This window comes from Elephas maximus, chromosome 10 (assembly GCF_024166365.1).
Source record: "Elephas maximus indicus isolate mEleMax1 chromosome 10, mEleMax1 primary haplotype, whole genome shotgun sequence".
Taxonomy (NCBI): Eukaryota; Metazoa; Chordata; class Mammalia; order Proboscidea; family Elephantidae; genus Elephas; species Elephas maximus.
Window position 1 is genome coordinate 107,120,110 of NC_064828.1, and position 21,565 is coordinate 107,141,674.

The 21,565-nt window shown below is 37.6% G+C and overlaps 1 protein-coding gene across 1 annotated transcript in view; it reads left to right on the plus strand.

The window, feature by feature from the left end:
- UNC79 (unc-79 homolog, NALCN channel complex subunit) overlaps positions 1–21,565 on the plus strand; it is a 220,952-nt gene that overhangs the window by 47,606 nt on the left and 151,781 nt on the right. The window contains exons 7-10 of the mRNA XM_049898829.1: positions 12,209–12,273; positions 17,503–17,591; positions 18,208–18,248; positions 20,654–20,682. Of these exons, the coding sequence (XP_049754786.1) occupies positions 12,209–12,273; positions 17,503–17,591; positions 18,208–18,248; positions 20,654–20,682 (224 nt within the window). The remainder of the gene's footprint in view (positions 1–12,208; positions 12,274–17,502; positions 17,592–18,207; positions 18,249–20,653; positions 20,683–21,565) is intronic.

Consider the following 21,565-nt stretch of genomic DNA (forward strand, 5'->3'; position numbering starts at 1 on the left):
AGTATCTCTTCATTGATTTTGCCTGTAATGTGAAGAGCCCTTTCAATCTTTAAATTAGGTCCTTTTCAGTTTTTTCAGGAAATTTCACGTGAATCAAGTTTTAAATTGTTGCTTTTCTTATAATTGTTTTGGTTTATTCTTCTTCTGGAATATGTATGATTCTTAGGTCAGATTTATATTTTCTGTGCACTGTAGCTATTATAACCACTATGTTATATTTATCTTTGTCTTTATATTCTTAGCTCTTCAGGTTGGTTTTTCTCATGACGTACTTAATCCCTCTCCCCCCTCCAAATCAGCTCTGCTATTTATTGCTTTGAGCCGTGCTTTCTAATTTTATTATTTATTTGCTTACATTTATTATTTATCTTTTTCAAATTAGTTTTTATCCCATTCTGTTAACTTTGCATCTCACCTTAAATTTCTATAACTTTCTACTTCTGTCTTTATAGAGGCCATGTGTTCATGCAGATGGCATGTGTTCTTGCATGTGCCACTCAATTTTCTGAAATATTTTGATACATAGAGTAGATCATTTCCAGACATATGCTTTGCCTCAGTCTTCAGTATACATGTTTCCTTTCCTTTGTCTAAGGTATATTTTTGGTTAGTATTTCATTTTTTTCTTTTTAAAATCGATTTTATTGAGGCGTAATTTTCAAGCAATAAAATGAATCCATTTTAAGTAACGTTTTTGATAACCAACACCGTTTTCAAGACATAGAACATTTCCATCACCCCACAAAGTTTCCTTGTGTCTCTTTGTAATCAATCCACACATTCCCAGCCAACCACTGACCTGCTTTTAGTCATTATGGATTTGTTTTGCCTGTTCTAGAATTTCATATGGATGGATTCTTATGTTGTTGTTGCTGTTAGGTGCCATTGAGTCGGTTCAGACTCATGGCGACCTCATGTACAACAGAGCAAAACGCTGCCAGGTCTTGCGCCATTCTCCCAATTTTTGCTGTGTTTGAGACTAGTGTTTTGGCCACTGTATCGATCCATCTAGTCACAGGTCTTCCTCTTTTTCGCCAACTGTCTACCTTCCAAGCATGATTTCCTTCCCCAGGGACTGGTTCCTCCTGATAAGATGTCCAAACTACGTGAGACAAAGTCTTGCCATCCTCACTTCTAATGAGCGTTCTGGCTGTACTTCCGAAACAGACTTGTTTGTTCTTCTGGCAGTTCATGGTATATTCAATATTCTTCACCAGCATCGTAATTCAAAGGCGTCAATTCTTCTTTGGTTTTTCTTATGCATTGTCCAGCTTTCACGTGCATAAGCGGCAATTGAAAATACCATGACTTGGGTCAGGCACACCTTAGTCCTCAAAGTGACATCTTGGGTTTTTAACACTTTGAAGAGGTCTTTTGCAGCAGATTTGCCCAATGCAATATGTCCTTTGATTTCTTGACTGCTGCTTCCATGGGCATTGACTGTAGATCCAAGTAAAAAAAGTCCTTTACAACTTAAATCTTTTCTCTGTTTATCATGATGTTGCTTATTGGTCCAGTTGCAAGGATTTTTGTTTTCTATATGTTGAAGTTAAACCCATACTGAAGGCTGTGGTCTTTCATCTTCATCAGCAAGTGCTTCAAGTCTTCCTCACTTTCAGCTGTCTAGGTTGTATCATCTGCATATTGCAGGTTGTTAATGAGTCTTCCTCCAGTCCTGATGCTGCATTCTTCTTCATATAGTCCAGCTTCTCAGATTATTTGCTTAGCATACAGATTGAATAAGTATGGTGAAAGGATACAACCCTGATGCACACCTTTCCTTACTTTAAACCACGTAATATCCCCTCGTTTTGTCTGAAGTGCCTCTTGTTGGTCTTGCAAAATTCTATTATGTGATCTCCAGCGTTGTTTCTACCACAAAGGCTGTATTTTTCTGTTTTCAATTTTTGCATTTTAATCACCAATATCATTTTTGTTTCTCCATCTTTCACTCAGCATACTGTTTTAGGGATTTATCCATGTTGTTGTATAGACCATTCCTTTTATTGTTGAGTTGTAGCCCATTGTGTGGATATATCACAATTTGTTTATTAATTCACCTCTTGGTGGACATTTTTGGCTATTAATAATAAAGTTACGAATATGTAGAAGAGTTTTGGTGAAGATATGCATTTATTTCTCTTGATAAATACTTAGGAGTGAAGATGCTGGATCATATGGTAAGCGGATGTTTAAACTTATGAGAAATGTCCAGAGAGTTTTTCAAAAGAGGTTGTACCATTTAACACTCCCTCCAGCAATGTTTTAGAGTTCTAGTTGTTCTACAGTTTTGTCGACACTTGCAATTGTTAGTCTTTTTGACTTTAGACATTCAGACCACTGTTTAGTAGTATCACATTGTTGTTTAATTTGCATTTCTCTGATGACTGTTGGTAGTGAGCATCTTTTCAGGTGCTTATTGGTAATTTTTATATCTTTTTTTTTTGAAGTCTTTTGCTCATTTTTTTTTTCTTTTTGTTGAACTTTATATGAAGGTTTACAGAACTGGTTTCTTATTGTCATGGATTGAATTATGTCCCCCCTCAAATCTGTGTATCAACTTGGTTAGGCCATGTGTGGTTGTCCTCCATTTTGTGATTGTAATTTTATGTTGAGAGGATTAGGGTGGGATTGTAACATCACCCTTACTCAGGTCACCTCCCTGATCCAAGGTAAAGGGAGTTTCCCTGGGGTGGGGCCTGCACCACCTTCTATATCTCAAGAGATAAAAGGAAAGGGAAGCAAGCAGAGAGTTGGAGACCTCATAACTTCAAGAAAGCAGCATGGGGAGCAGAGTGAGTCCTTTGGACCTGGGGTCCCTGCACCTGAGGAGCTTCTCGACCATGGGAAGATTGAAGACAAAGACCTTCCTCCAGAGCCGACAGAGAGAGAAAGCCTTGCCCTGGAGCTGACGTCCTAAATTTGGACTTGTAACCTACTAGACTGTGAGAAAATAAATTTCTCTTTGTTAAAGCTATCCAGTTGTGGTATTTCTGTTATAGCAGCACTAGATGACTAAGACGCTCGTCAAACAGTTAGTGTACACGTTGTTTTATGACATTGGTTAACAACCCCATGACATGTCAACACTCTCTCTTCTCAACCCTGGGTTCCCTGTTACCAGCTTTCCTGTTCCTTCCTACCTTCCAGTCCCTGCCCCAGAGCTGGTGTGCCCCTTTAGTCTTGTTTTGTTCAGTGAGCCTGTTCAAACTTTGGCTGAAGGGTGAACCTCAGGAGTGGCCTCATTATTGAGCTGAAAGGGTGTCATACTCTCAGGGTTTCTCCAATCTCTGTCAGGCCAGCAAGTCTGGTCTTTATTTTTGAGTTAAAATTTTGTTCTACATTTTTCTCTACCTCTGTCCGGGATCCTCTATTGTGATCCCTATCAGAGCAGTCAGTGGTGGTAGCTGGGCACCATCTAAGTTGTACTGGACTTAGTCTGGTGGAGGCTGTGGTAGATGTGGTCCATTAGTCCTTTGGACTAATCTTTTCCTTGTGTCTTTAGTTTTCTTCATTCTTCCTTGCTCCTGAAGGGGTGAGACCAGTGGAGTATCCTAGATGGCCGCTCATAGGGCTTTTAAGACCCCAGACACTACTCACCAAAGTAGAATGTAGACCATTTTCTTTATAAACTCTGTTTTGCCAATTGATTCTGAACATTTTTAAATTGGGTTGCTTCTCTTATTGTATTACAGTTCAAAATACAAGACTTTTGTCATATATATATATATATAAATTTTTTTTTTTATATATATAGTGAATATGTCTTAGGGGCTTTCTTTTTTAGGCATTTCAAAAAGCAGAAGTTTTAAATTTAAAATTAAAAGGTTAAAGTTTAAGTTTACTTAAGGTCTTCTTTAATTTTTCTCAGCAATGTTTGTTAGTTTTCAGTGTACAGGTCTTGTAGATATTTTTCTAAAGTTATTCCTAGTCTAGTTCAGTCTAGTCTAGTTTCCTTTTGTAATGTTTTCACTTGGTTTTGTTTGTAGAGTAATGCCGGCCGCTTACAATAAGTTTCCTTGTCTTCTATTTTCTGGAAGAGTTTATGTGGGATTTGCATTGTTTATTTCTTAAATGGTTAATAGAATTCACCCACGTCTTCACCTGGGCTTAGAGGTTTCTTTCTAGAAGGATTTTACATTATAAATTCAATTTGATTTAAATTTTATAATGTTATTGAGTCAGATTTTGTTATCTTTGTCTTTCAAGGCATGTGTGCATTTCATCCTAGCTGTCAAATTTATTGGCATGTGTTTAGGATACGTAGCGATGCCTTCCTTTCATTTCTGATGTCGGCAGTTTGTGACTTCTCTATTTGTTTCTTCCTCAGGCTGGCTAGAGGCTTATCAATTTTACTGAACTTCCTAAAAAAGTCAGTATTTGGTTTTGTTGATTTTTTCTATTGGTTTTCTGCTTTTAGTTTTTTTTTTTTTAATTTCTGTTTTGTCTTTGGTACTTCCTTCTTTCCACTAACATTGAGTTTCAGTTGCTCACTTTCAATCTTAAGGTAGCGGCATAGATAATTTAGTTTGGTCCTCTTCTGTTTTGTTTACATAAGCGTTTACAGCCCTAAGCATTGCTTTGTTTGCATCTCACACATTTGATATGTTGGGTTTTCACTGTATTTCAGCACAGAATAATTTCAGATAATCCTTGTGATTTCTTCTTTGATCCGTGGATTATTTAGAAGTGTCTTTTTAAATTTACAAACATACGATGAATTCCAGATGTCATTTTGTCACTGATTCCTAGTTTTATTCCATTGTGGTCAGGGAGCATATTCTATGATTTAGTTCCATCAAAATTTCTGAGACTCGTTTCATAGTCCAGAGTACTGTTTATCTTGGTACGTGTTGCATATTCCTTTGAAAAGAATGTGTATTCCACAGTGCTTGAATGGACGTTTCTATCAATATCAATTAAGTCAAGTTGTTTGAGAATGTTGTTCAAGTCTTCTATTTTTATTGACTTTATATGTCTGCTTGTTTTATCAATTACCGACAAAAGATTGTTGAAATTTTCAACTCCAGTTATGAAATCACGTATTTCTCCTTTCTGTTTTTGCCAGCTTATGCTTCATGTAACTTGAAGGTCTGTAATTAGATTCATGCATATTTATGACTATTGTGCCTTTTTGATGAATTGACCCTTTCATCATCTTGAAATATCCTCCTTTGTTTTTGGTAACATTCTTTTCCCTGGAGTCTTCCTTTTCTGATATTTATATAGACATTTCAGCTTTCTTATGAAAGCTGACACAATGGTTAAGTGCTTGACTGCTAACCAAAAGGTCAGTGGTTTGAATCCACCAACTGCTCCTTGGGGGAAAGACTTGGTGTTCTGCTCCCATAAAGATTACAGCCATGGAAACCTTACAGGGTAGTTCTCCTTTGTCCTGTAGGATCTCTATGAGTCAGAATCAACTTGACAGCACACATGATTATGCATCGTATAGTTTTTGCTGTTTACTTTTAATTTATTTATGTCTTATATTTCAAGTATGTTTCTCATAGGAAGCATATAACTGGGTCATGCTTTTTTAAAAAACTTAAATCCTATTTGACAATTTCTGTCTTTTAGACCATTTACATTAAATGTAATTATTGATATGGCTGGGCATAAGTTTATTATCTTGCTTATGGTTTCCTATGTGTTCCATCTATTCTTTGTTCATTTTAATATCTTTCCTTCTTTTGGATTAATTGGGTATTTTTTGTATTCTATTTTATCTCTTGTATTGGATTATTATTATTAAAAAATTGCTCTGGGGTTTACAATACAGTATGTACTTTGAACCTCACAGGCTACCATCAAATAATATATATTACTTTACACAGAATGTAAGGATCCTATGTATTTTCATTTTCCCCTTCCATCATTTCTGTTCTTTTTATCAAACATTTTACTTCTATTGATCTCACAATATATTGCAATTATTTCTGTTTAAAAATTGAATTCTCTTTTAACAAAATATTAAAATGAATAAAAGGTGTTTTGTAGTTATCCACCATATTTTCTATGTTCAGCACTCTATTCTTTTGTGTGGGTCTGAACTGCCATCTGGTTATCATTTTCCTTCAGCCCGAAGAACTTCCTTTAATATTTCTTGTAGAGGAGCTGAACTGGCAACGAGCTCTCTTATTTGTGTTTGTCTGAAAAAGGCTTTATTTCATACGAATTTTTGAACGGTATTTTCACTGGGTATAGAATTCTAGGCTGACAGACTTTTTCTTTCAGCCTGTTAAAGATGTCATTCTATTGTCCTCTGACTTGCATGGTTTCTGATGAGAAATCAGTGATATTCCATATCTTTGTTCCCTTGTAAGTACAAACAGTGCCCAGGTTATGAACACCTGACTTACGTACAACCCGTGGTTACAAACCAACCCTGTAAAGCCTATTATATTAAAAATTTGAGGTACATACAATGGTTTAAAATAACAAATGGGTGCTACGTTGTGACACACATCAAAACATTATTATTATTACTGTATTATTATGTTAAGGATGTTTTTTAGTATATCTGGAAGTGTTTCTATAATGTTTTTTATGCCTAGAAACGTACACTATATACTTAGGCAAACATTTAGCTAACTGACATTGGATACAAACTGTACCTAACTGTTCCAACTTAACATAAAAATTTGACTTAAAGACAGAGTTAGGAATGGGCCTTGTTCCTAATCTGGGACTGCCTGTAATGGGCCTTTGTTTTTTTTTTTTTTTCCTGGCTGCTTTTAAGATTTTCTGTTTGTCACTGGTTTTCAACAATTGATTATGATTAGTTTTGATGTGGTTTTCTTTTAATTTATCCTACCTTGGAGTCATTGTACTTCTTTGATCTGTGGGTTTACAGTTTTCATCAAATCTGAAAAATTTGGGCCATGTTTCTTCGAACATTTTCTCCTTTCTGCTCCTTTTGGGGCTTTAATCAAAACAATTTATTGTTGGTGTTAGGAGCTGTTGAGTTGGTCTGCCTTATAGAGACCCTGTGTACAACAAAATGAAACACTGCCTGGTCTGCGCCATCCTCACAATTGTTGCTATACTTGAGCCCATTGTTGCAGCCACTGTGTCAATCCGTCTCATTGAGGGCCTTCCTTTCTTTTGCTGACTCTCTACTTTACCAAGCATGATGTCCTTCTCCAGGAATTGGTCCCTCCTGATAACATGTCCAAAGTACATAAGATGAAGTCTTGTCATCTTCGCTTCTAAGGTGCATTCTAGCTGTATTTCTTCCAAGACAGATTTGTTTGTTCTTCCAGCAGTCCATGGTACATTCAATATTCTTCACCAACACCATAATTCAAAGGCATCAACTCTTCTTCAGTATTCCTTATTCATTGTCCAGTTTTGGATGCATATGAGGCAACTGAAAATACCATGGCTTGGGTCAGGCGCAACTTAGTCCTCAAAGTAACATCTTTGCTTTTTAACACTTTAAAGAGGTGTTTTGCAGCAGATTTGCCCAATGCAATGCTTCATTTGATTCCTCGACTACTACTTCCTTGGTCGTTGATTATGGATGCAAGTAAAATGAAATCCTAGACAACTTCAATATTTTCTCTGTTTATCATGATGTTGCTTATTGGCCTCGTTGTGAGGATGTTTGTTTTCATTATGTTAAGGTATAATCCGTACTGAAGGCTGTGGTCTTTGATCTTCATCAGTAAGTGCTTGAAGTTCTCTTCACTTTCATCAAGCAAGGTTGTGTCATCTACATAACGCAGGTTGTTAATGAATCTTCCTCCAATCCTGATGCTGCATTCTTCTTCATATAGTCCAGCTTCTTGGATTATTTACTCAGCATACAGATTGAATAAGTACGGGAAAAGGATACAACTCTGACTCACACCTTTCTTGATTTTAAACCACTCAGTATCCGCTTGTTCTGTTCGAACAACTGCCTCTTGGTTTGCATACAGGTTCCTCATGAGCACAATTAAGTGTTCTGGAATTCCCATTCTTGGCAATGTTATCCATAATTTGTTATGGTCCACAGAGTCGAATGCCTTTGCATAGTCAGTAACACACAGGTAAACATCTTTCTGGTATTCTCTGCTTTCATTTAGGACCCATCTGACATCAGCAATGATATCCCTCATTCCACATCCTCTTCTGAATCCAGCTTGAATTTGTAGCAGTTCCCTGTTGATGTACTGCTGCAGCTGCTTTTGAATGATCTTCAGCAAAATTTTGCTTGTGTGTGATATAAATGATATTGTTCAATAATTTCTGCATTTGGTTGGATCACCTTTCTTTAGAATAAGCATAAATTTGGATCTCTTCCAGTCGGTTGGCCAGGTATCTGTCTTCCAAATTTCTTGGCATAGATGAGTGAACACCTCCAGTACTGCATCCATTTGTTGAAACATCTCAATTGGTATACCATCAGTTCCTGGATACTTGAAGCCAGTGTCTTCAGAGCAGCTTGGACTTCTTCCTTCAATACCATTGATTCCTGATCATATGCTACCTCCTGAAATGGTTGAACACCAACCAATTCTTTCTGGTATAGTGTCTGTGTGTATTTGTTCCATCTTTGTTTGATGCTTCCTGAGTGGTTTAATATTTTCCCTGTAGAATTCGTCAGTATTGCAATGTGAAGCTTGAGTTTTTTCTTCAGTTCTTTCAGCTTCAGAACCACTGAGCATGTTCTTCCTTTTTGGTTTTCTAACTCCAGGTCTTTGCACATATCATTATAATACTTTGTATTCTCAAGCCACCCTTTGAAATCCTCAGTTCAGCTCTTTTTTACTCTATCATTTTTTCCATTTGCTTTATCTACTCAACGTTCAAGAGCAGGTTTCAGAGCCTCTTCTGACATCCATTTTGGTCTTTTCTTTCTTTCCTGTCCTTTTAGTGACTTCTTGCTTTCTTCATATATGATGTAGTTGATGTCATTCCACAACTCGTCTGGTCTTCTATCATTAGTGTTCAACGTGTCAAATCTATTCTTGAGGTGGTCTCTGTATTCAGGTCAGATATACTCAAGGTTGTGCTTTGGCTCTTTTGGACTTGAACTAATTTTCTTCAGCCTCAACTTGAACTTGCATATGAGCAATTGATGGTCTGTTCTGCATTGGACCCCTGGCCTTGTTCTGACTGATGATACTGAGCTTTTCCATCATCTCTTACCACAGGTATAGTTGATTTGCTTCCTGTGTATTCCATCTGGCAAGGTTCATATGTATATCGCTGTTTATGTTGTTGTAAAAGGTATTTGCAATGAAGAAGTCATTGGTATTATGAAATTCTATCATGCAATCTCCAGCATCGTTTCTATCACCAAGGCCATATTTTCCAACTATCAATCCTTCTTTGTTTCAACTTTCACATTCTAATCACCAGCATCCTGATCGCATGTTTGATCAATTTCAGACTGCAGAAGTTGGTAAAAATCTTCAATTTCTTCACCTTTGGCCTTAGTGGTTGGTGCATAAATTTGCATAATAGTCGTCTTAACTGGTCTTCTTTGTAGGTGTATGAATATTATCCTATCACTGACAGTGTTATACTTCAGGACAGATCTTGAAAGTTCTCTTTGACAATGAATGCAACATCATTCCTCTTCAAGTTGTCATTCCTGACATAGTAGACCATATGATTATCTATTTACAGTGGCCAATATCAGTCCATTTCAGCTCACTAATGCCTAGGATATCGATGTTTATGCTTTCCATTTCATTTTTGACAATTTCCAGTTTCCCTAGATTCATACTTTGTACATTCCACATTCTGATTAGTAATGGATGTTTGCAGCTGTTTCTTCTCATTTTGAGTCATGCCACATCAGCAGGTGGAGGTCCCAAAAGCTCGACTCCATCCACGTCATTAAGTTTGACTCTACTTTCAGGTGGCAGCTCTTCCCTAATCGTCTTTTGAGTGCCTTCCAACCTGAGGAGCTGATCTTCTGGCACTCTGTCAGACAATGTTTCACTGCTATTTGTAAGGCTTTCACTGGCTAATTCTTTTCAGAAATAGACTGCTGGATCCTTCTTCCTAGTTTGTCTTAGCCTAGAAGCTCAGCAGAAACCCATCCATCATGGGTGACTCTGCTGGTATTTGAATACTGGTGGCATAGCTTCCAGCATCACAGCAACATGCAAGCCCCCACAGTACAACAAACAGACAGACACGTGGGGGATATATATGTATATGTACATATATATGTATTTAGATACATATATATGTGTGTGTATATATTTTTATATAGGGAAACCCTGGTGGTGTAGTGGGTAAGTGCTACAGTTGCTAACCGAAAGGTTGGCAGTTTGAATCCACCAGGGGCTCCTTGGAAACCCTATGGGGCAGTCCTATTCTGTCGTATACGGTCGCTATGAGTTGGAATCTACTCGACAGCAATGGGCTATGTATACATATATATTTATATATGTACACACACATTCGGATATTACTCCTGCTTATAAGTGTCAAGAATATCTTCTTAATATTTATAAAGCAATCTGTAAACTTTCTCATGATATACGGATTCAGTATTGATTGGCAGATTTCACCTTTTATGCCAACTCTGAGTAGTGGTGATTGCCTGTAGCTCAGTACTGAGAAAGATTCTGACACCGTTTCTGGACCCAGCAAGAAAAAATGCTGTAATAGGTTAGTTATGCCCATCATGAGTTTAGAATTGAAGGAACGAGACACGTGTCATATGTATTTGCAACCCATGTACTGGCTGAAGGCAATAATTATCTCTAAATTTCCCTAACTGTATAAGAAAACTTATTGCCAGTCTTTATATTCATCTTGAGTTTTCCACATATAAGAAGTGAATCTTATAGTTACAGTGTGCCTATGCCCACATTATTCTTCATTCATCCATTCAGTTATTCATTTATTCCCTCTTTCTCTAATAAAATGTAATCAATATGACATGTTATTATAGTAGAAGTATCTGGTCTATACTTCTTGTCTTCTTTTTTGATAAGTAAACTTGTATATTTTTGAAGGTTGATGACTCTGTTGGTCATATTTTTTTTGAATTCCCAATCAGACACATGGTCTCATACCTAGTTTAGCAATAGCTGAAAAGATTTAAAATTGGGACACTTGTAGGAAATTACATAAACTATTTGTGGTATAAATTAGGTCTGGATCATCAATAATAAATGATTTTTCATTATAATTGGGTATTTGACTAACTAAGGATATTGTCTCATCTGGAAACTCTTATACGATAGGCAAATCATAGTCATAGAAGATTTAAATATGGCAATTTAGAAAACTCTCCTACTTTGAAGCATGTAAACTGATTATACTATTTTATGACAGAATGTTGTTAACACTTTGTGCTACATAATCTGGATCATGATGATTATTGGTTGTGATTCTCATCGATCCCAGGTCACTTGTTTCTTGCCCTAATTCTGGGTGTATACTGAGTTAAAAACTCATTGCCATCAAGTCGATTCCGACTCATAGCAACCCTGTAGGACAGAGTAGAACTTCCCCATAGGGCTTCCAAGGGGTGGCTGGTACATTTGAACTTCTGACCTTTTGGTTAGCAGCCTAGCTCTTAACCATTGTGGAAAACTAGCAGACTTTTAGTGTATGGGTCACACATGAGAGAGATGGATTTCTTTTGGGCAAGCAACTCATCTTTCTAGTCTCCATATTTGAAGGCATGGAGTAGAAAATGGAATGGTGTTGAATGCCTTACCATTCATTTCAGTTATTATCACTTTGAAATTCTTCCTAGTGCCAAAATCTATAAGGCATAGTATAGTATAACATTGTGAAAAAGCAGAGTGTTGGGAACCAAGAAATATAGGTTCTAGACCCCTAGCCATTTACTAACTGTGATCATGCAAGGTAATTAACTTTCTTAACTTCAGTGTACTCTTCTGTGAAATGAGGCTAATAATCAGCTGTACCCACCCAACAAAGTTGTTGGGAGGATCAAGTGAAATCAGAGATGTGAAAACCTTTGAGAACTTATTAATACTATACTATTGTGATGTAATATTATTGCACTGAGTACTCTCCCCATGGGAAATGGGCAGAGTTGTGATATCTTTGCCCAATTTTTGATTTTTTTTTTATAGATTTAAAAAAATTATTCTAATATGCCAAGAAGCCTTCTGATCATGAGTTCTCTTTAGGAAAAAACCAATCAGGTATCCTTCTGCATTTTTAGTAGGGCATGAATAATTTTAATGAGAAGTATTCATCAGTTCTGCTTTCCTTACAGCTTGGAATCCCATCCACTGCCAGCACATTGAATGCCACAATGCAATTAACAAACCAGCTGTGAAGGTACTGTTTTCTTAGACCTGGGGCCATATCGTACTGTCGATGGTCAAATTATTGGGAGCAAATTGCTATATGAAATGGAGTAGACCATATTGCTTCTTCTCTGTAAAGCCGAGGCCCATGTTCTGTAGTAATCTCAAACACCTTCATGTTCAATCTGACTGTACCTTGGCAGATTGTATCAAGACAGAGCAATGACTAGTGCTCTTTGCAGGTTTTTGACCATGAGTTCATAGCCAGGTGATGTCTAACACTGAACTAATTATTAGAATAATTCTGGTGAAATACATATATGGTGCTTAACAGGCTCCTATATGAGCTAATAAACTCAGGGAAATGCACTCTCCCCCTGTTTTCATGTGTACGCTACATGTGTTGCCGTTGAGTTGATTTTGACTCATAGCGACCCCACAAAAAAAAAACCCGTTGCTGACTAGTCAATTACGATAGGACAGAGTAAAACTGCCCCATAGGGTTTCCAAGGCTGTAATCTTTATGGGAGCAGACTGCCACATCTTTCTCCTACAGGGCATTGGTTTTTTTAATGGAAGACTTTGATGCAATTTCCTGTAAATGCTTGCCTGTCAGTGGAGACTTGCATGTTGTTGTAATGCTAAACTGGTTTCAGCGGAGCTTCTAGACTAAAACAAGCTAGGAAGACATGCTTGTTGATGTACTTCCAAAAATCAGCCAGTGAAAACCCACTGGTTTCACGATGGTTCAAGTCTGTTTTGCATGGGGTTGCCATGAGCTGGGGACCAACTCTATAGCAGCTGACAGCAGCAACAACAATATGTGACTAAGAGAGTTCAAGAGTTGTAGAACATAAATAAATAAAATTATTAAATATTAGCTCAGATTACAATATGACTTAGTTGAAATGACAGAGAGGTAGTTGGATAGCAAACACATGGAAAGGTACATTAGAAGTAAGGAAACCGTGGCTTAGAGAGGCCAAGTTATTTCCTAAGGTCACACAGCAGTTTGTATCAGAACTGGGGGCTGAACTAAGTACCCTGACTCTCAGTCCCATTCACCTTCTACTACATCAAATCCGTTCTGTCCTGTTGTAACCCTAAATCTTTGTATTGAATGCTAAGAAAAAGAATGATTTTTTTTTTTTTTTTACAAAATTGCTCATGGCATCTTTGTGTGGATAGACCTCTGTCTGGATTTGCAAGGGGTAATTTTTATATTCTGAAGAGGGGGAATTGGGTGAAATTGTCAGAGTTCACAGCTACTTTTTGGAGCTTGGTGTCCTGGGATTTGGTCTCCTTTAGTCTGTAGATAAGTATACTGTACAGACTACCAACTAACAGAAAAATAATACGATCATTTTCTAGAAACAAAGTAGAAAAGGTAAAATGAGATGTAAGAAACATAAAAGGAACAAAAAACATGTTTCACATACTAAAAATAGCAGAGGAGTACCAACAATGACACTGTCTGGCTATGTTGCTAACAAAGAATACCCTTGTACTGTAACCTCGGCTCCCAATGAACACAAATCGAATGCCTCTATGCGCTGGGGTGGGTTTATGCTGAGGAAGAACAGGGGAGAGTAACCCGCCAGTGGAAGTGTGGGCTTCTTCCTTTCTAACAGGCACAGCTTCTTCTGAACTTCAGTAGACTTTTGGGGTCCAAAAATACTTTTCTACAGTGTGAGGGCATTTGGGGCTAAGCACATGTAAGTTCGTATTATTCATGGAGTTCATGATTCTACCTAGTGGTGAGACTTTTGTGATTCTCTCTTCAATTTCTGTATCCCTCCTTTCTTCTTTTTGCCTAAGTCACAGCCTATTCTGTTGGTTCACCCAGACATTGAAAGAAAGAAAAGGTCCTTTCTGTCTCATTTCGGTAGTTGTTTTTCCATGATTTCATGTCAGACTGCATTCCCAGGAGCCCTCAGACACTCTGATTAATAATAGTTTCTGGCCTCCCACTGACAGAAATCATCATGAATTAGTTCTTCTCTTCTTCTAGGCAAACAGCCCAGTCCACTCTTCTGGGCTGGCCTCACTTTGTTCATAGACTGTCCTCCATAGTCAGCCTTCCAGGTTAGGCCAAACCATCCTACTTACTAAGCCCCACTTTTCCTAAAGAGCTTCCTTTTCTATTTTCACTCTATACTAACAGAAAGGTAACTGGGTTACCTTTCAGAAAGGTCCTGTGCTGGGGCCATCTTTTTACTACAGCTGATCTGGCCCAGTATTGTTTTTTCTTTACACTATTCATGTTTCCCGAACCTGTACTGATATCACCTCATGACAGGAAGATCAAGAGTATCCAACATCCACATGCCTACAACAAAGTATTAAGTGAAAAGAAAAGCTACAAAAACATACAGTATGATGCCAATTTTTAAAAAAAAATTATATAAATGTATGGTGGCACAGTGGTTAAGAGCTTGGCTGCTAACCAGAAGGTCGGCAGTTTGAATCCACCAGCCGCTTCTGGGGCACCCTATGGGGCAGTTCTGTTCTATAGGGTCTCTATGAGTCCGAACCAACTCAACAGCACATAACTACAACGTTCATATTCATAGTAGAAAAAACTGGTGATACTTACCAGAATGTTAACAGTAATTGCATCTAGATGAAGGGTTTATGAGTTATTTAACTTTTCTTTTTTCATTTTATACATTTTCCTAAGCGAATACATTCAGCATATATTTATAAACAGAAAAATACCTATATTAAAAATGTGACAGCTAGATATGAGCACATACCAACTGACCTGTTCGGAGTAGAACAGAACTGACATTTCTAGCCACAAATTTGATGGGTCATGTGGATTGAGTCACTTAACAGGTCAGAGGTCAACTAGCTAATTTCTGATTCTTTAGTTTTAACATTCCAGGAGTTCTTCCTTTTGAGTGGAATGAAGAGACTCTACCAGGCAGAGATATCACCCACTCCTTAGACAGAGGGTAAAGGGATAAAGTAACAACACTTACTAGGAGGTCTAGGTGGGGTGCGTGGGGAAGACTCAGGGGAAATGGATTAATCCTCAGAAAAAGCCTAATATCTCCATATCAGAGAGTTATACTACTCAGGTACTACAATTTGCGAAATAGGAAAGTATTATCTATTTTTGTTATAGTAGGCATAAAAAAACAAAAACAAAACAAACAAAAACAACCTTTTTAGATGAGAGACAACAGCTATGATAGGATTAAAAATGAAACTATGTAAGGATTTATAGCTTATTATTATATTATACTATGCTCTGCTTTTGGTGATTGAACCCTGGTGACACAGTGGTTAAGCGTTTGGCTGCTCACCAAAAGGTCGGCAGTTCAAATCTACCAGCCACTCCTTGGAAACCCTATGCGGCAGTTTTACTGTGTCCTTTAGGGTCACTCTGAGTTAGAATTGACTTGATGGCAACGGGTTTAGGTGTTAGTTGGTTCTATTTGAAGGCCACTTTGTAAATACTTTGGATCCCAGATGTTTATCTAACATAGGGGTTGGCAAATTATGGAGCCAAATCTGTCCCACTGACAGTTTTTATAGATAAAGTTTTGTTGGCACATAGCCATACTCATCTGTTTACGTATTATCTTTAGCTGTTTTCATGCTACAATGGCAAAGTTGAGTAGTTGCAACAGAGACTGATAATCCATAAGGCAAAAAGCCTAAAACATTTATTCTCTGACCATTTACAGAAAAAGTTTGCCGATTGCGGATTTAATAGATCAGAACGTATTTATTCATTGCATCTAAAAGGGAGCGTGAAATTCATCAAATGAAAATTTTGACATTGGGCCTTTAACATCAAGGGATATATAATTTACAACATTTTTTTGTATAATTACTTAAATTTAAGAATTCTAACTCTTGTTTTCCCAATCAATGAAACTCCTCAGGGTTTTAACTTTAAATGACAGGCTGGTTGCTTATCCAGTCTGGTAATTTCCCTTTCAAATCAGTAAAAACAACTAAAGAAAACAGAGTACAGTTTTCTGAAGAATTTTGTACTGGGCATATTAACTGTATATGGGATTGCAGCTGTAGCATGGGTTGATTATTTCTTGAAGGGAGGGAATAGAATTCCAAATGACTTTGGTAAGTCAGAGGAATTTAAATTAATGCAGAGTACAAAATTTAGCTAGTCATCTGCATATTTTGTTCACGTGGTTTTAAACATCCAGATATTTGAAAATCCTGTGATTAGCTGTGAAGTTAACTCTTTTCATCTTTGTGCTTAGGCTAGTGAAAACTCAGCCATAAACAACAGAAACATGAACAAGGCACAGTAGGGCTGGACAAACTACAGATTTATGTTTGCGTGAAAAAAAAACTGTGGATGATTGATGTAGACCTTAGACCCCAGAGTCAGAAAAGTGAGCCACTCAAGCTAGAGTTAACGCTAAACTTTCCAAACGAGCTTTATCTTTAAAAAGCAAAACTCCCTATTGCTCCAACACTTTGGCATCAGTATCTTGGTGCCTTAGTGGTTAAGAGCTACAGCTGCTAACCAAAAGGTTGGCAGTTCGAATCCACCGGGTGCTTCTTGGAAACTCTGTGGGGCAATTCTACTCTGTCCTATAGGGTTGCTTTGAGTCGGAATCAACTTGACAGCAATGGAATTTTTTTTTGGTATTAAAAAACCCTGTTGCCGTCAAGTCGATTCTGACTTATAGGGACCCTAAAGAACAGAGTAGAGCTGCCCCGTAGGGTTTCCAAGGCTGTAATCTTCACGGAAGCAGACTGTCACATCTTTCTCCCCAGGAGTGGCTGCTGGGTGCGAACGGCCAACCATTCTGTAGCAGCTGAGCGCTTAGCCACTGTGCCACCAGGACTCTTTATTTTGGTATTACGATACTTTAATCTCAATGATACATGTTCCTTTTCCTAAAGAGATTTCTGTGTTTGCCGTTTTCGGGAAGGAATTGCCATATGAGTAATATACAGCCAATTTGAGCAACCACTGAAAAAGATTTTTTGTCTTTGTGTAATGAGGGTAGATTTCTTGACACCATTTGTTACTTCGGTTGCAAATAACAGGAGAAATGAACCATGGTGGCCACATTTAAACCCCCCAGTGAGGACTTCATCCAATGCAGGAAAAACAGTTACAGGTTGAATGGGTTCTACTCAAAGTATTCATTCCTCTTTCCTTCTGAAAATCGTTTGAAAACCGTCATTACTGAAACACTTGTGCTCATGATATAGGGAATGTGATGAACAGGAGCAGGGGAGCTCATTCTCTCTTTTCACTGTGTTGCAGATGTGCATAGACCCTTCCCTCTCCGTAGCTTTGGGTGATAAACCACCCCCGTTGTACCTCTGTGAAGAATGCAGCCAGAGGATTGCAGGGTAGGTACGAGAGTCGTTGAAGAAAAGGAAATAGAGCAACAATGAAGATAGGGAAAATCACTTGGAATTAAATCAGTTACATTACTCAAGTTCCCCACTAGTGTGTGTTTTTATAAAGGTTAGTTTGTCTGGTAGTTAGTGTATAAAAACATGCATTTGGAAGATTTCAGCTTTGAAAAGTTGCCTTATTTCTCTACACGTGACAAGAGAAAGCAATTACATCCAATAGAGCCGCTCCAATTGGGAAGTCGCCCTGTTTAAAAAGCCACAAATTTAAAAGAAAATGATGGTTTCCAAACATGGCATATAATTCATATGGGCTCTCTTTGCTTGTTAGCTTCACAGAATCACGCTCAGCTTTGTACAGGTCGTGCAGTATTTTGGCTGGCTGAATTAACACCTGGAAAGTATCATTTAAAGATAACTGAATATGCTGAAACGTCTATAATTTATAATTTAGCTGGAATGCGTTAGACATTTAAAAGGTATATTATGATAGCACTCTTCATTATACTTGCTTTCTATTAAAGCCTTTCAGAAACAGTGTGCAGCTTATAAACATTCATGTGTAAAATTTTAATGAAGCTCAAAAATGCACTTTTTTTTTTCCTTATAGAGACCACAGTGAATGGTTGGTTGATGTTCTTCTGCCACAAGGTATGGTTTACTTCAGGAAGGATGAATAATGAGTAATCATGACTAACGACAAGGTTGATTTATCTTCTTTTGTACTTTTTTTTTTTTTTACAAAATCGTAACCAGTGTATTATAATCTATGAATCCTTCATTGATTTAAAGCATTATAGCAATGTCTTGCTGATAATAAACCCATACATTCAATAAATGAGGAGCCCTGGCGGCTCAGTGGTTAAGAGCACGGCTGCTAACCAGAAGGTTTGCAGTTCAAATTCACCAGCTGTTCCTTGGAAACCTTACAGGGCGGTTCCACTCTGTCCTATAGGGTCACTATGAGTCAGAATCGACTTGAAGGCAGTGCGTTTTACTAGTGAGGAAAGAGGCACCATCTCTACTGCAATAAGAGGTATATGATGGATTTGGGATCCCATATGGCTAAAGCCCTGCTGAAATGTGCCTTAAAGGATCGTCTGTATAGATATCAGGCGTTGACAATGGTGTGTTGCTCTGCTAGGTGGGAAAGGGAATAAGGAGCACAGCGGGAGGAGAGTTGAAGAATGGACCTTTCTCCTGCCACTGTGACTAGCTCTGTGTTTTGGGGGGAAATCATTTAATTGTTCCAAGCCTCAACTGCCCCAAGAGACAAATGGGACTAAAGCATATCTAACTATCAAAATGAAAAGACTAGATTGTAATGTGTCTTAAAGTTTGTTAGAGTTCCGAAAGCTATGACCTGGAAGTTGGTGGGTCCCACACAGACCATTCCTCTGCATACAAGGAAGGCAGGTACTCTATGCCCCTAGCTAGAGACTGAAGTGACAAGGAAGAGTACCCAGGAAAGCAGAGGAAAGATGGAACGTGGGGAAAGCTGGGGGCATACTGAGTACAAATCGGGCACACAGAGGAAACGTTATATATGTGGATAGTAAAAGAATTCATATAAAAAGTCCCATTTAAAAGGAAAGGTAAAACCTTATGTTGTCTAAATTTTTAACTTAAGATCTTTGGTTAATTAATTGCACTATTTTTTTATAGCCTGACTTTCCATATTGGGTCATCTCAACCCGAAGGGAAAAACTGATTTAGTTAATGCCTTCCATCTGTAAAATGGAATGACAAGGCAGCCTGTACCTCCTTCAAAGAGACAGTTGAAAATTTGTGTAAGAATATCTGTGAAATATTTGGGCTTGTAGGGGCAAAGGTAACTTTTCACCTTTAAACTAGACTCTCTTATTAGTGAGCTTCCAGTGCCCTGAGGTTAAGCCCATGGCCAGGCTCTAAAGCACATTTTTAATATCAGATATGTTGCTGAACCCTGGTCATCATCTTCAGATGATACTAATCTTTGGAAGAATAATGATAATAACCTTTTTTTATTATTTATCTAGAGATGTGACACCAATCTCAGGTTATTTAAGGTAAACTCTAGGATATCAACCTATCACCCATCAATTATACAAAACCATTTTTAAAATTGAGTTGTAAATTTTTTTGATTGGAATCCACTAATGCATTATTTCCGGACAGGCCGTGGGAGACATTTTCCTTTGATTTTTTTAATAACTTGTATCACAGACTATACTATAATAAGGTTTTAGTTCATTTTTGAGCACTTACTATTTCAGGGGAAATATAATTATTTTCAAATATTCTCAAGCATCAGTTTTCATAGAAATAATTGATATGCTTACTAAAGTGAATTCTTATCCATTCATTAAAGTCAATCCCTTAAGTAGGCAATAGTTTGACATCTTTGCTCTAACTGGTCTACCCATGGGTTTGAAAATTGCTTTCTCTTAAATAACTGTACAGCTGGTTTGCACTATTTAAGACTGATATAAACTGATAGTTGAAGTCTAAGTAATCCAAGTTAAGGAAGTTGTTTTGCAGTTGTGATATATCCAGTCATCCCTATGGTGAAGCTCTGAGCACATCACATTAAATCAGTGTCACAGAATAAAGGAAAAAGCAGCAAATGTAGAATTCAGAAATTGTAGCCTAGGTCTGGCTCTACCATTGATAGATCTTGAAGAAGTCATTGAACCATAGTGGCCCTCAATTTTGTTCTCTGTAAAATGGGGGAGGTGAGATTAAATTTGTTCAATTTTAACATGATCTAATTTCTAAGTTAAGCCTGAATTGCTTATAAAAATAGGTGAAGTTTTTACAGTGTGCATGTGTTTTTAACCCTATTAAACGTAAACCTTAATATCGCTACCAGTTGAGAAAGAAATATATTCTTGTGCCTTTTGAGGAAAATAAAGGCCAATATAAGTAGATGTCAATTTATGAAACAAGTCAGAAGCTGTTTTGGCCAAGTCTAAGCATTGTCTTGCTGAGTTGTTTTTTATTCCCCTCTCGTGGCTGCCCTTATTTAAAATGGGCTCTGTTTCTTTGTTGATATTTTCTATACCTTCTCCTTACAGCTGAAATATCTGCTATATGTCAGAAGAAGGTAAGAGCAAATCACCTGTGTGCTGGGGCATGATTTGCTGGGTTTGTACGTAACTTCCTTCATTGACATCCGCCTCATTTCTGCACCATGGCTTCCCAGTCTGTACACGTCACTGTATTTGTGAAAGAGAAAAGAAATTCTTTAGCATGCAAATTGCTATGTCCAAATGTTCTCTATTTCCATTTCTGCTTTTGCTCACCCATTTTATGCACAATGTTTGTGATAAGTAATCTGAAATAAAACCGTATGTGTAACTCTGAGATAGGAGTCTGATTATAAAAAGGTTTGAATAACAGTACAATACATGGCACTTAACTCTAGTAAAGGATGTATCTGTATACTAAAAAAAAAAAAAAATTATTTTCTTGAAGTAGAGTGCAAATAGTCCAATAAATGTGTGTTAAAAATGTACCTAGCCTGACTATACATAGAAAATATTCATTTATATGTAAAGCTGAATGATTTTTCTGGCTGAGGAATCCTTCTTTAAAAGTTCCTTTGTTGTTGTCGTTAGGTGCCGTCAAGTTAGTTCTGACTCACAGCGACCCTATGCACGACGAAATGAAACACTGCCCGGTCCTGTGCCATCCTTACAATCGTTGTTATGCTTGAGCTCATTCTTGCAGCCACTGTGTCAATCCGCCTCGTTGAGGGTCTTCCTCTTTCCCGCTGACCCTGTACTTTGCCAAGCATGATGTCCTTCTCCAGGGACTGATCCCTTCTGACAACATGCCCAAAGTATGTAAGACGCAGTCTCGCCATTCTTGCTTCTAAGGAGCATTCTGGTTACACTTTTTCCAAGACAGATGTGTTTGTTCTTTTGGCAGTCCATGGATATTCAATATTCTTCACCAACATCACAATTCGAAGGCATCAGTTCTTC